The sequence below is a fragment of the Manis javanica genome, chromosome 1, assembly GCF_040802235.1.
Source record: "Manis javanica isolate MJ-LG chromosome 1, MJ_LKY, whole genome shotgun sequence".
NCBI lineage: Eukaryota > Metazoa > Chordata > Mammalia > Pholidota > Manidae > Manis > Manis javanica.
Window position 1 is genome coordinate 121,584,514 of NC_133156.1, and position 14,775 is coordinate 121,599,288.

The 14,775-nt window shown below is 33.6% G+C and overlaps 1 protein-coding gene across 6 annotated transcripts in view; it reads left to right on the forward strand.

Moving 5' to 3' along the window:
- CPLANE1 (ciliogenesis and planar polarity effector complex subunit 1) overlaps positions 1-14,775 on the forward strand; it is a 197,196-nt gene that overhangs the window by 12,948 nt on the left and 169,473 nt on the right. For all 6 annotated transcript variants that reach the window (XM_073236992.1, XM_073236980.1, XM_073236989.1 and 3 more), the window contains 10 exons: positions 90-246; positions 675-778; positions 1,943-2,125; positions 6,124-6,373; positions 6,541-6,696; positions 6,869-7,638; positions 8,178-8,386; positions 8,575-8,655; positions 12,182-12,346; positions 13,510-13,683. In XM_073236992.1, coding sequence (XP_073093093.1) covers positions 90-246; positions 675-778; positions 1,943-2,125; positions 6,124-6,373; positions 6,541-6,696; positions 6,869-7,638; positions 8,178-8,386; positions 8,575-8,655; positions 12,182-12,346; positions 13,510-13,683 — 2,249 coding nt within the window. The remainder of the gene's footprint in view (positions 1-89; positions 247-674; positions 779-1,942; positions 2,126-6,123; positions 6,374-6,540; positions 6,697-6,868; positions 7,639-8,177; positions 8,387-8,574; positions 8,656-12,181; positions 12,347-13,509; positions 13,684-14,775) is intronic.

Sequence of the window (14,775 nt, forward strand, 5' to 3'; positions counted from 1 at the left end):
GCTGGGCCTTTTAATTTTTTGTAATGAACTGTATATTAATTTAAAAGTTATATTACTTCATGTTTCCAATTATTTCATTACTTTCTTAGATCATTGCAATATCATGTTCATTGGGCACAACAGGACTGCCTTCTGTGCAGTCTAATTCCTAAATGTGAGTCCATAAAATCAAGAGGAGCTCTGATTTCTGCCTTTTCACGAGATGGCCTTACCTTGGCCGTGACTCTTAATCAGAAAGACCCAAAGGTCAGTAAATGTAATCTGTCTCAGAAGTAACCTAGAAGAGAGTGTTTAGTCCACTTTTGAGATTTTTTTTTCCCCTGATACGACACTATGTTTTTTAAATTGGTGTTTTCTGATCCACTTTAACATTGTGGATGGGTAGTTATTTAAATTAGCTGCCATAATTTAAAGAACTTGGCCTTCAGAAGTGAAAACAGGGTAAGGGAAATGGAAGAAAGTAGGACAAGGTACTAACTGATGTTCTTAAAATGTAGTGTAAAACAGAGATGAGTTTTAGGTGGTCAGTATTGCCTTGCCATTAGGAAAGACTCCTTAGATAGTTTATCTTTAATCTAATCTAATAATAGATCTCTAGGTCTCCAGAATTATAAGTAATGATCCATTTAAAACAAGCTTAATGGTTTTATTGTCCTTTTTTTTTTTCTTTATAGGCAACTCAGATATTACTAATTAACACACGGAATTTTGTTACTCTCTGTGGTAGCCTTAAAGGATGTAGTAATAAGAATCCTTTCGTTCCAGCTACGCTTATCAGGTAAGAACTCTTTTTTATTTTTAAATAGTGTTTTTATTTTCTTTTCTAATTGTTTAATAAGTATAAGGCTCTGGTAATTCAATAGGTATCTAAATAGGTATTTAGATAGATAATACAACTTACTTTCAGCATTGTGCTTGACAGATTCTAAAAATTGATTTATGTAAGGAAGCCTTAATTACTTCAAAGAAGGGTCTGGTAGGATGGAAGATAAATGAACATATTTTCCTTTCTCTTGTGTATATTTCTATGTTTTCTCGGGAGGAGTGGAATTGTGACTGGGTAGAAAAATAATTGGGCTTAAAGAGAGGCTGAAATGAAAAAACCTGCATTGGGAAGACCATTGTCTACTCAGGGAGGCTGAGACCTTTTGAACAAAGTTGGCATTCTCTGCAGATGGGTCAATAGTAACATAAGTGGTGATTCTGGAAGGCACATGAGCTACCACCAGGACCTATGTGGGGTTATAGAATAGGAAGAATTCCTCTTGGACCTTCTAATTTCCTTTTCTGAGCACTTCTCTATACTGTTCTCTCAATTTCCAGAGTTTTCAAGTCCATCCAGCCTTGCCTCTTCATTTTCTTTCCCTTCCCCAAAGTTCCTTTCTATAAGTATTACTGGTCTCAGTTCAGTAGTCTCTGACTTAATGGTGCTCATCACACATGAGGAGGAGCTACTTTTTGTCCCTATAAAACGTTAATTATTACCAGATAGTTGAGAGTAGTGACTACAGTTTTGGGAAAAAGGGGTCTGCTGCTGAGTGGAACTCTAGCAGGCTGCAGAAAGTAAAGGCATGATATTCATCTTTAAATCTCTCAGATTTTATTTGTGGACACCAATAGGATTAAAAGTTCTAATTAAAATGTGAATGATTTTAGCTTTTAGCTTAACTCTTTTAGGCAGTATTTTCATCTTACGATTTGCTTATGAATCTAAATTTCTAATTGGTATGTTGTATCAAGTAAGTGTTTATGAGTGAACCCCTTTTTTACCTTTTCTTCTGGGAGGTAAAATACACAAAAAAGTATGTGTCAAAATTGCCTACTATTCATTCATTCTTTTGCCCTTATTTTTTGAAATATCTTACTCTGTTTGACCACTGTAAATTGTCAGAGACATTGTAGAAGCCCTTTCTAAATATATTTATTATCTTCCTTTTCCTAGGTCCTACTGGGTGGGTGATATCAGCTGGACACATGATAGTCTTTTTCTGGCTTGTGTGTTAAAGCGTGGCTCCCTGGTTTTATTGACATGCCAAGGTGTATTGCTAACATTGATTACATTTGGTTGCTCTATAGAATTTGGGCCAGCAGAATTTATTCCTCTTCACCCACTAATAACATATAGGTGAGACATTTGAGTTATTTAAATTTGTTTACAGAAATCTTTTCTTTCTTGGTATTACTTCACTATGTGTGTGGTTTTTTTAAAAATAATTTCATCTTTCAAATTGTCTTATTCTTTCTTTAAGTCTGTCATCTTAATACCTGCTTCTTACTTATAGTTTTCTTCTGTTTCTTTTTGTGGCTTAATCCTGGTGAAAATTTTACATTTGGCTATGTAAGTATAAGTTATTTAAATGTTCATTAGCACTAAAAAGTTGATCTTCTTTGCTATAGAGGCTCATAAAAATGTGAAATATCCTTGTTTTAAAAGAAGAGTACTTAACTACATTAATAACACAAAATTAACTTGGATTTATCTACTTTTTTTCTCAAAGGAAAAAAGTTGTGCATGAATAGAAAACTTTAGAATTTGGCCATTTTTAACTGTGAGGTGAGATAGCAGTTTGTCTTTGGAGTCAGACAGAAAAAGATTGAAATCTTGGTTCTTTTACTTATTAGTTGTGTGACTTTATGTAAGTCATTTTTTAAGACTTTATTTTTTTTACTGTGAAATGAAGACAATAATTGGCTCTTAAGGCTGTGGGAAAAAAGTAAGATAATAATAATTGTATATCACTTAGCACAGTTCTGACATAAAGTAAGTGCTCAGTAAATATTTACACAAGGGAAATGAGGGGTGTGTCCTTGATAATATTTAGCAAAAAGTGATGCATAATTTTTAGCAGTAGAAAATTGTAATGGAAAAATTTGTCACTTTCTGCATGAAAGTATTTTTTCCTTCTTTCTTAGAGTCTGATTCATAATTGACATGAATTTCCTTTAAAGTAAACATTTTGAACTTTTCAAAATGGATTGCTTTTTCTAATAACAAAAGTAATACATATTCATCATTTAAAAAAATCAAAAACTGAGTTTTGTAGAAAGTAAAAGACTCGTATAATCCTATTCCTTAGAGATAGCAGTTATTAACATTTTAGTGTGTTGTCTAAATTAAAAGTATATATAACATTTGTAATCACTACAGTATTAGCTTCTTTTTTAAAACAAAATAAATTATATGATATATACTGTTTACTATTTTGCTTTTTTTTTTTTTAATGTCTACAATTTTATTAGTTTTGGTACATGAAAATAGCCATGATACCATCACCACAATGTATTAGACATATGAAACACTTTCCAAAGTTTCCTTGTGTCCCTTAATTTTACTTAATCTTTCTTTTGTAGTTAGAACACTTAACATAAGAGGTGCTGTTTTAACAAATTTTGAAGACCATATTGTTAACTATAGGCACTATTTTGTACAGTAGATCTCTAGAATTTATTTATCTAGCATACCTGCAATTTTATTGCATTGGAAAACTCCCTATTTCCCAGTCTTGGCAACAACTGATTCTATAAATTTGCCTATTTTAGAAACCTCATCTAAGTGGAATCATGTAGTATTTTTTGTTCTGTGAATGGCTATTTCACTTACCAAATGTCCTCCAGTTTCATTCATGTTGTTGCAAATGGCACGATTTCCTTCTTTTTTAAGGGCTGAATCATAGCCATTTGACTGTAAAGACCACATTTTCTTATCCATTCATCTGCTGATGGACACTTGGGTTATTTCCATATCTTTGCTATTGTGAATAATGCTGCAAAAAACACAGTAGTGCAGATATGTCTTTGAGATACTTATATGGCAGTTCTCTTAATTTTTAAAGGAACCACCATACTGTTTCCATAATGGCTGCACCAATTTATGTTCTCACCAATAGCATCCAATAGTTTTAATTTCTCCACATCCTTACCAACATACACGAACACACCAACACATGTATATGCAAATGTGTGTGTGTGTGTGTGTGTGTGTGTATATATACAGCCACATTAAGAGGTGTGAGGTGATAACTCAGTAGTTTTGATCTGCATTACTCTGATAATGATGCTGAACATCTTTTCCTACCTGTTGGCTATTTTTTTTTTTTTGAGAGGGCATCTCTCATATTTATTGATCAAATGGTTGTTAACAACAATAAAATTCAGTATAGGGGGGTCAATGCTCAATGTACAATCATTAATCCATCTCAAGTCTAATTCTCGTCAGTCTCCAATCTTCTGAAGCATAACGAACAAGTTCTTACATGGTGAACGAATTCTTACATAGTGAATAAATTCTTACATGGTGAACAGTACAAGGGCATTCATCACAGAAACTTTCGGTTTTGATCACGCATTATGACCTATAAACAATCAGGTCAAATATGAATATTCGTTTGATTTTTGTACTTGATTTATATGTTGATCCCACATTTCTCCCTCTATTATTATTATTATTTTTATTTTTAGTAAAATGCTGAAGTGGTAGGTAGATGCAAGATAAAGGTAGAAAACATAGTTTAGTGCTGTAAGAGGGCAAATGTAGATGATCAGATGATCAGGTGTGTGCCTATGGACTAAGTATTAATCCAGGCTAGACAAGGGCAGCAAAACATCCACGGATGCAGAAGATTTCTCTCAAAGCAGGGGGGGTGAGGTTCTGAGCCTCACCTCTGTTGATCCCCCAATTCTCACCTGATGGCCCTCCTGCGACTGTGCCTGTCTTAGGTTGTTCCTCCCTTGAGGAATCTTACCCGTCTCTGGCTAACCAGTCATCTTCCGGGGCCATACAGGGAAATGTAAAGTTGGTAAGTGAGAGAGAAGCCATATTGTTTGAAAAGGTTAGCTTTTTACTTCTTTGCAGATTTATGCCCTGTGGCTTCTATGCCCAGCACTTGTCTCGAGGTATCTTTACCACCTGGAGGAATTATGATACTCAGTAAATTTGATATGAGGCACGAATTCTATTTAAGGGTTGTAATTAGGAAGAAAGAAGAAAAGCTACAGATGTAGCATGTGGAAGGAAACATGGGAGGATTGATTATTTCTTTGACATATCTTCTTGTAGAGTACCTTAAGTATGTATAGGTTTTAAACTACTAACTAATTTGCACACACATATTAACATAATAGGAATACGGTGACATAAACAAAGCAAATCTATAATTACCATCCATCTCCAGTGAAGCCAAGAAAACCATTTAGGCACCCTAGGCATTTGTGAAAATTTGTCTGTGATATGATGGATATTGTCCAACTGTACTTGAACAGTCTGAGAGAAATCAGACAAATTAAAGCAGCCCATTTCTGGGATCTGTTCACATCCCATATGTTCTTTTAACCGTAGATAGTCTATAGTCATTATTTTGCTTTTTTGATTTACCAATATATCTTATATATCTTTCCATGAAGTCATTTTTTAGAGGTTCTATAGATTTCTGTGGTGTATACATTCTATAGAACCACTAAAAAATGACTTCATGGAAAGATATATAAGATATATATGTTAACCAGTCTGTTATTGTTGACCATTTGGCTAATAAAAGCTATATTTGAACAATTTCCTAACCAGAAAAAAGTTATAATACATTTTGATTATTTGTCCCCTTTATAAAGCCCCAAAGTTAGTAAGCAACGATATTAAATAATCAGAATCAGGTATACCACCACAACAATAAATAAGTACATTTATTTGTAAACTTGGTCAAATTTAATCTTAAGATGATATAATTTACTCACTACCATCCTTTCAAATGTCTTAGTTTCTTCTTAATAACAAGTGTATTCACAGCTCATTAATTGTAGTCTTATATTTAAATATATGGTAAGAAGGAAAGTTAAGTATTTAACTCTTTAATAGTAAAAATGAACTGCCTTAATTCTTTTATGAAATAGTGTATATAAAGCCAGATCAAAAATGAAATTGAGTAAATGCCACAATTGAGAGAAAATTTAAAACACAGAAATCCATGTATTAGTCACTTATGTTCACCTTTAACATTTTTGTGTTTAATTTGCTTGCTTTTTCCTCATTCTGTAACTCTTAGTTGTTTTGCTTTTTCTTTGGAATAATATGATTGTGTCCTTTAAACTTTTTCTTTTACTAATTCTTGAATTTTGATGTTTGTTTGCTAGACCGCAGCAGTTTACATTGCAAGATTCAAATAATCTTGTAGATTCATCAGCTTCTGATAGTGATCCTATGAGACAAAGATTTTCTATAAAAGCACACTCACGGTTACCCTACCTCATTATTTCTGATGGATACATGATCACAACCCTTCGATTGCTTGATAACCTGTCTCCTTTAGTATTCATGAGATCCCTGCTACTTGATTCAACCCAGAGGCTTGAGAAAATATACCAAAGTGTGATATTGTCTAAGGTATAGTACTTTTTGATATTAGAAAAGTTGGCTTTTTAGTCTTTTCAAATATAAGACTACTGACAGTAATGTCCTTGGATTGCATACAGTTTTCCATTTTTAGTTGCTTGTAATGAAATTTTGCATAAAATTTTGCTCTTAGAAATCTTTTATCTTTTATTCTGTAGCCAAAATGCAAAGGATTGAACTTGCAATCACTGGATTCTCTAAGGTCTAGTCTGTTAAAACACCAAGGAAATCAAAGTTCAACTGATTCTACTGTCCCCAGGTTCTTGCAGTCAGAAGAAACAATGAAGTTAAATGAAAAAATAATAGACTTTCAGGTATTTAGTAGCAGTGTTTTATTTACTTTAAATAGTTACATATTGACCTTATTCCAAGAGACGTATTTTGTTTTTTCCTTGTTAAAGGATGAAACATTTGAGAACACCAAAGTAATTCTACTTGTAAAGTATTAAATAGTATTAATTGTAATTTTTTTCACTCATGTTTTAGGATTTTGAAGCAGAAGAAACTAATGAAGGAAAACACTTTCCAAACAACTTACTTTCTTTTTGGAACCAAAAAAATTATCAGTTGTTTAGTAGTGCTACAGAGGGAAAATTGGAATTTGCTTCCATGTTTGATACAATACATGCAAAGGATAATACTGAGGAGACAGATAGAACTATTACAGAACTGGATTATGTCCAGAAAAATCTCCTTGCAGCATGGACTATAGGAATTTCAAAAAAAGTAACAGAAAGAAGTTCAATGTTAAATTACACAGTGGTTTGTATCACTCATTTTTTCTACATTCTTCAGTTTATAAAATGTCCCTTTCCCAAACTTGATCCTTTTTTAACCAAAAGCCCAAGATATAATACATGGGTACTTTGTATCTTTCAACTTTTTCATCAGTGTTTATCAATTCAGTATTGGGATATGGGATACAAACAAGATATGGGACATTTGGTAAAGCTGACATCAAATACAATAAAGCTTTTGCTGACTCAGCAACAACAGGGTCAGTTATTCTCAGAGAAGCTTTTAGCTTGTTTTCATTTACTCAGAATGGTAGCTGATAATTTAAATGACATATACAATCTTCAGCCTGAAGTTATTTCTGCATCAGTTGATGGAAGTAGAACAGCAAATCAAGACTCATTGGTGATACCCATTTTTCAAATGTTTCAAGATAGTGGTTCTCAGGAAGACTCTTCTTGGAACTCATCTTTCATGATTCATCCTCAAGCAGTAAATCTTGTTCAACAGCCAGGACACAGGTATAATTGCTTTGATGTTAGGATACCATCAGCATTATAGATTTTTTCCTTTTTAAAAAAATCAGATACAGTTCCCATACTGTAAAATTCACCATTATAAAGTGAATATTTCAGTGATTTTTAGTATAGTCAGAAGGTTGTAGAAACTATCAGCACTAATTTTAGAATGTTTTTATCACCATTAGTGCTCAGCATTATAGAGTTTACATCATTTAAAAATATTTTAGGATTATGCCAAATATTCAGCATACATAATTTATTAGTCCTGGGCAACCATCATACTTTTAGAAGATTTTGGATTAGGTAAACACTATAGAAAAATGACCATGGCTACATAAAATATTTGTGAAGATTTAAAAAATATATTATGAATTTTTTTGATCAGTGGACTTTGTGCTGTATTTAAATCTGATCAGTTTATATATATGTTATTTTATATCAGTGAAGAATACGGGCAAAATAAAAAAGTCAAAGAGGCTATACTTATTCTTATTCGTAGTCTGAATTTGGTTCTGATGATTACCTAATTTTTTGTGCAGATTGATTGTTCTCTGGAGAGTATTGTACAAAAAAACTTTATGGTATCAAATGCAGTTGGGTCGAAGAGTTCCTGAAGGTGATAGACAGTTAACTGAAAAGATGACTCATGAAGCATCTACTGTCCAGTCCCTGTTATGTCATATACAAGCTAGCTTACAGACTGCTGGAGTTCAATTGAACCAAACCTTAGAACTTAAATCCACCAATGGTCAGTATCTTATAAACAATTTCTAACTCCATGAATAAGCAATTTAATTAACTGGGCATTTTATTAATTTTTTACAATTATTTGTTTTGTAAAATAATTTCTGGCTGAGTGTATCTACTGAATTTTAAAACAAAGTAAATTTTTATAAAGTAATGTCATTAACTAATTGTTGGTTAAAAACTTTGTAGGTGAGGAGTATTTCCTGTTAGGATCATATGAAAAATCTGTTCATTTGTGGAAGAAAGCTCTACAAGAAATCCAAGACAAAGGTAGGGAAGTGTTAAAAAATATTTGCCATAAAATTGGTTGGAATATATTTTAGCATGCTGTAGAGTATTGTATTATAAGTATTAATGATTATTAAAGTAATTTGAGATTTCTGAGTGCTCACAATTTTTTTTTTTTTGAGAGGGCATCTCTCATATTTATTGATCAAATGGTTGTTAACAACAATAAAATTCTGTAGAGGGGAGTCAATGCTCAATGCACAATCATTAATCCACCCCAAGCCTAATTCTCGTTAGTCTCCAATCTTCTGAAGCATAACGAACAAGTTCTTACATGGTGAACAAATTCTTACATAGTGAATAAGTTCTTACATGGTGAACAGTACAAGGGCATTCATCACAGAAACTTTCGGTTTTGATCACGCATTATGAACTATAAACAATCAGGTCAAATATGAATATTTGTTTGATTTTTATACTTGATTTATATGTGGATCCCACATTTCTCCCTTTATTATTAATATTATTTTTATTTTTAATAAAATGCTGAAGTGGTAGGTAGATGCAAGATAAAGGTAGAAAACATAGTTTAGTGTTGTAAGAGAGCAAATGTAGATGATCAGGTGTGTGCCTGTAGACTATGTGTTAATCCAAGCTAGACAAGGGCATTAAAACATCCATGGATGCAGAAGATTTCTCTCAAAACATGGGGTGTGAGGTTCTAAGCCTCACCACTGTTGATCCCCAATTTCTCACCTGATGGCCCCCCTGTGACTGTGCCTGTCTTAGGTTGTTCCTTCCTTGAGGAATCGTACCCATCTCTGGCTAACCAGTCATCTTCTGGGGCCATACAGGGAGATGTAAAGTTGGTAAGTGAGAGAGAAGAGTGCTCACAATTTTTTAATGCTGAAATAGAATATATATTGTAGGCACCTTGACTGTCAGAAGTACTTGCTTAAATTTATTCTTAGTACTTATTTTAAGTTAGATTTAGAATTTGTAGCACCATTAATTTTTTCTATATTTATATAGAATATCTATGTTCTGTATCTATAGCCTAGTCTATAGATAAAGTTCCTTCTGCCCTTTTTTTTGGATAGTGATAGTACCTGTGATTCATTATTGATGGAGAAAAAAAATGAGGTTTAGACCCTAAATAAAATAATGTGGTCATATAGAGGGACTGAAAGTATCTAAATGAGAAACTGTGGGTCAAATATTTTACCACCTTCTTACAGGTTAGAGAGAACTAAGGCTTTCTGCCCTTAAGTAATTCAATTTTAAGAATTTCCTGTGAGTTAGACTTACTGTTAGGTTAAGCATGGGCTACATGGAGTTTTTGATGAAAATACAGAGGTATGGCTTCTAGAAACTGGTGATAGCTTTTATGATTCAGGGCTAAGGTTGTGGCCAAAATGACAGAGGTTCTCAGCTGGAAACTTTGGAGCCAGCCCTGACTGTAACTACTATGTGGTCAAGTTTGGCCAGTTATTAATTTTTTTTCTGCCTGCTGTGGCTTTGTATATTTCATTCATTCATCTACCTAACCAGTATTTATTGAAGGCCTGCTGTGTGTCTAGTAGTATATTAAGCAGTGGGAATGACTGAAATGAACAGTTTACCCTTAAGTTGCCCATGATCTGGAGGAGAGATAACAACTAGCACTTTTCTTGTTATGTTGCATGGTTGGTGCGGGGCAAGCACAGAAGAGCACTTCACACAACCTGAGGCTGAGTGCAAGCATTAGTCTGGGGAAAACATGGATGAGTTGACATTTAAAATTGCTAGAAATTGGCCAATTAAAGTACTGGGAATGGTTTAATAAAGGATACAGCATTCTAAAAGCAAAAAGGCCTGAGAAACCTTGGCCATTTGGTAAACTACAAGGAGTTTAATAAGACTAGATCATGTGATATATGTATATATCATTGGGGATATGCTGGTAAGAATTAAGGTAAGAGGTTGCTAGAGAACAGATGATAAAAGAACATACTGTATGCAGTGCCAAGTGATTAAAATTTTATCCTGAAGACAGTGGGATCAGTTAAGATACTTATGTAGGAAAGAGAAATTTTCAAATGAATATAAGCCATTTGGAAAGATCACTTTGGTACACTGTGGGACGGTCACTTGTAGGAGTGTAGTGTAGAGATGTGGATTTTATCTAAAAGCAAGAAATTTAGTTGAGGAGGTCCTGAACTCAAAGAAATATCAAGAGTACTGGAGAATAGAGGTCACTTTTGACAGCTATTTAAAAGATTTGATCAACTGGACTTGTGACTTAATAGATCTGGAGAAAAAAATCTAATGTACTTCTCAGGTTTGGGGATTGTCCAGCTGGGTAAAGAAGAGTGGCATTTAAAGAGATGAGAAGTTCTGGTGAAGAAAACTTTTAAAAATGAGTTCCACTCTAGACCTTTTCATTTAATTTCATTTTCAACTGTATCCATTAGGAATGGCTTCTAGTAATAGAGACTAAAGTAACAATGGCTTCAACAGGAAAGAAGATTATTTCTCTTTCTTATGAAATAAAGCCAAAAATTGTCAGAATGGTTTGGTGTTTCTGTAGACTCATCAAAAGACCCATACATTAGATTTTTTTTCTTCAGATCTACTAAGTTACAAGCCCAGTTGGTTAAATCTTTTAAATAGCTGTCAAAAGTGACCTCTATTCTCCAGTACTCTTGTGTAGGAGGGTTCCCTTTCTCTACTTCCTTAGTTTTTCTACTCCATCATACTTAGTGCATTGCTTCCAGTCTTACGGCCATTTAATGAGCTAAATGTGAATGCTGGAGCTCCAGCCTTCATATCAGTATTCTAGACAGCAGAAAAGAGAAAGACAAAAGGCAAGGAAAGGTGCACCTCCTAGCTGAGTTAATTCTCTTTAAGTGGCTTTTCTGGATATCTACATAATATTATCTCTTGGTTCAGAACTTAATCACATTTTCTCATGACTACATCTAACAAGAAATTGTGATCTGGATGCATTGTAATCCCAAATAAAATTGGAATTCTTTTGCTCAGGAAGTATGGATAAAGGACAGGCAGTCAATAGGCTCAGTCCTAAACCCCCTGCAGATATTTCAAGGCAGTAGTCAGGGGTTCCTATCTTACTGGATAGTATTTCTTTTCCTTTGGGAAGTCTCCTTGACTTACATGTATACATGACTTACATGTATGTGTATATATATCCATATATATGTTTGAGTTTTTTTTAACATGTTTCCTACTGTTTTATGCCATCTGTACTTGAGGTAGATGTCATTAGTGGATTTTAGTGCTAATATGGTGAGGATTTTCAGCTTTCTTACGTAAAATCTTAGTCATCCTAGGGCCTGATGGAAGAAAATAAAAATTTTCAAAACTGACAATGTAAAACAGCAAAGTATTGCTGACATTTTCTAAAAAATGTTTGATTGAAGTATATGAAACAGGTACAGAAAAGTTCACGAGTGTATAGCTTGATGAATTTCATAAACTGAACTCTCCTGTCTACCTATCAGCAAGATCAAGAGATTCACCTTGCTAACATTGTTTTTAATGTAAGCTTAATTCTTTCCTGTTGAAGGAGGAAGAAGGACATGTTTTCTTCAGATACGTTTTTATCTTTCTCTTTTGTACTGCCACCTCTATAACTATAATTTAAATGATGCTCAGGGCTTATGTGATCAGCTAGTAAGAGAAGTACTGAGATACTCCCACCTTCCTGTAAAAGAAAATGAAGATTGTTCAGGTATGGTCTTAAAAAATAAGTATTTTCAATCTTCTTAATTTGTACTTAAAGATTTAGATATGAAATTGCAAACATGTATCATCCCTATTTAAGAATCAAAGCTCAATAATATAAACTGGCATTCAAAAATTTGCAAATAAATAGTTAAAAACTATTAAATTAAATTCTAAGTTAACGGTAATTTTTATAGAGTTTATGGCCTCAACAATAGCAAAATATCTTTCTTTTCCAGAAGTAACTTGGTACATATTCAAGACTATTAAGTCCCATATGTGCATAGACTTTCTATCTTGTTACAGTATACCTCAGCACCTACTACTCCTCTAGTGCCCATTGTTCCTATAGTAGGCACTCAAGGGTATCATTAATAAACTTTTTTTTGTATAAAGGGGATCTTGAGAAAATTTTATTAGCCTTCAATCAGTATTGTTCATTTGGTCACTGTAAGTTTGGAAGAATCATACTATTTTTTCACATTAAAGTTAAAAATACATTGGTACTTTGAAATGTCTCAATTTTTTGTCATTCCTATCCTACAGTATTTATAGGACTTTTGCTGTTTGCTCATGATCTTTGTCTTTATAGATTACTTAGCATAACTAAGGAAGACAGATCTTTATCACCCTCTAGGAATCACCCCGGAGATTCTAATGTTACTTTCCTGCTACCACCTTCTCCCTCTACCCTACACATACCTCCCAAAAGAATCTAATAGTAGTGAGCCATTCTTATTAATGGGAGTATATCATAATTCCCAGATCTAATGCTGCAGAAAAAGGCATTATGATTCACTGTACTGGTGTACTTTCTAGATTATCTTTTTAGTAAGTCCTGTCTCCTTTCATCAAAGATAAAAAAATGGAAAGGAAAGGTGGAAGAGAAAATAATGAAATGCTAAGATTGTGAGTCTATCTTGGCTGGATTGTTTTTTATAGATCCCTCCATGCTTTTAGATAAAACTAGAAACTTAAAAGTCATCAAGAGTTCTTAAGTATAATGTGCTCACAATTATCTGCTAATTGTTTTTGTTCTCTTTAAGAAGTGTAGATACCTATTTTAAGTTAGAGTGTACAGGCCACAGGTGCTCATCTCAGAAAAAGTTTTAATTTTCTTCTTGTTTGATGTTGAGAACTTAAATATTATTACTTCGGTGTATTTCTTAGTTCTCGAGAAGTCTCACTGTGAGTTTGGAATGACTGGAAATGTTCTTCCTGAGGCAGCAGTGAGGGTTATCCAGTCTATGGCTCGATTCATGGCCGCCTACTTCGCCAATCAGCTGCTTTACATATTGCCACCTCACAATGTGAATGTTCTTCCTCCTCTTCACATTAAAACAGGTATTATAGTAAATAAATTTCTCACCTTGTTTTTGCACATAATGTTTAAAATAATATTATATAGTGATCATTATTTAGTGGAAATAACATTGTTCCAACTTAGTGTCTGAAACATAGGAGATACTCACTGATTATTTGTGAATAAATAAAATCTGAGAACAGTAATTGCTTTGATTTGTTTTTATTGAATATGGATTTATTACATATAAATTTAGGACAAATTGATACTTATAACGTCTATTTTTAAAGTAAACGGGCTGCAACCTTCATTTATATAAAAATGTAGAAATTTAACACATTTTTGAGTATACTCATTTGGAATTTAATTTCATTTGGGCAATTAACAATTTTATTTGGGTTGTTTACTTTGTTCTACTTAATCACTTCATTAATAAAGTGGAAATGTACCTAATCTTTGTTAGATAACTTCCCTGCCTTCATGTAGGTAAACATGTACACACATTTCTGTGACAGTCATTCCACTAATTTTTTTTTTATTAAGGTATCATCAATATACACTCTTAGGAAGGTTTCACATGAAAAACATTGTGGTTACTACATTCACGCATATTATCAAGTCCCCCCAGACCCCACTGCAGTCACTATCCATCAGCGTAGTAAGATGCCACAGAGTCATTACTTGTAGACCCTGTGCTACACTGTCTTCCCAGTGACCACCCCCCGACACCATGTGTGCCAATCATAATACCCCTCAATCCCATTCTCCTTCCCGTCCCAGTAACCCTCCCCCACCCTTCCTCTTTGGTAACTTTTAATCCCTTCTTGGAGTCTGTGAGTCTGCTGCTGTTTTGTTCCTTCAGTTTTGCTCCCTTGTTATACTCCACAAATGAGGGAAATCATTTGGTACTTGTGTATCTCCGCCTGGCTTATTTCACCGAGCATAATACACTCTAGCTCCATCCATGTTGTTGCAAATGGTAGGATTTGTTTTCTTAAGGATGAGTAATATTCCATTGTGGGTATGTACCACATCTTTATCCATTCATCTACTGATGGACACTTAGGTTGCTTCCATTTCTTGGCTATTATAAATAGTGCTGCGATAAACATAGGGGTGCATATGTCATTTTG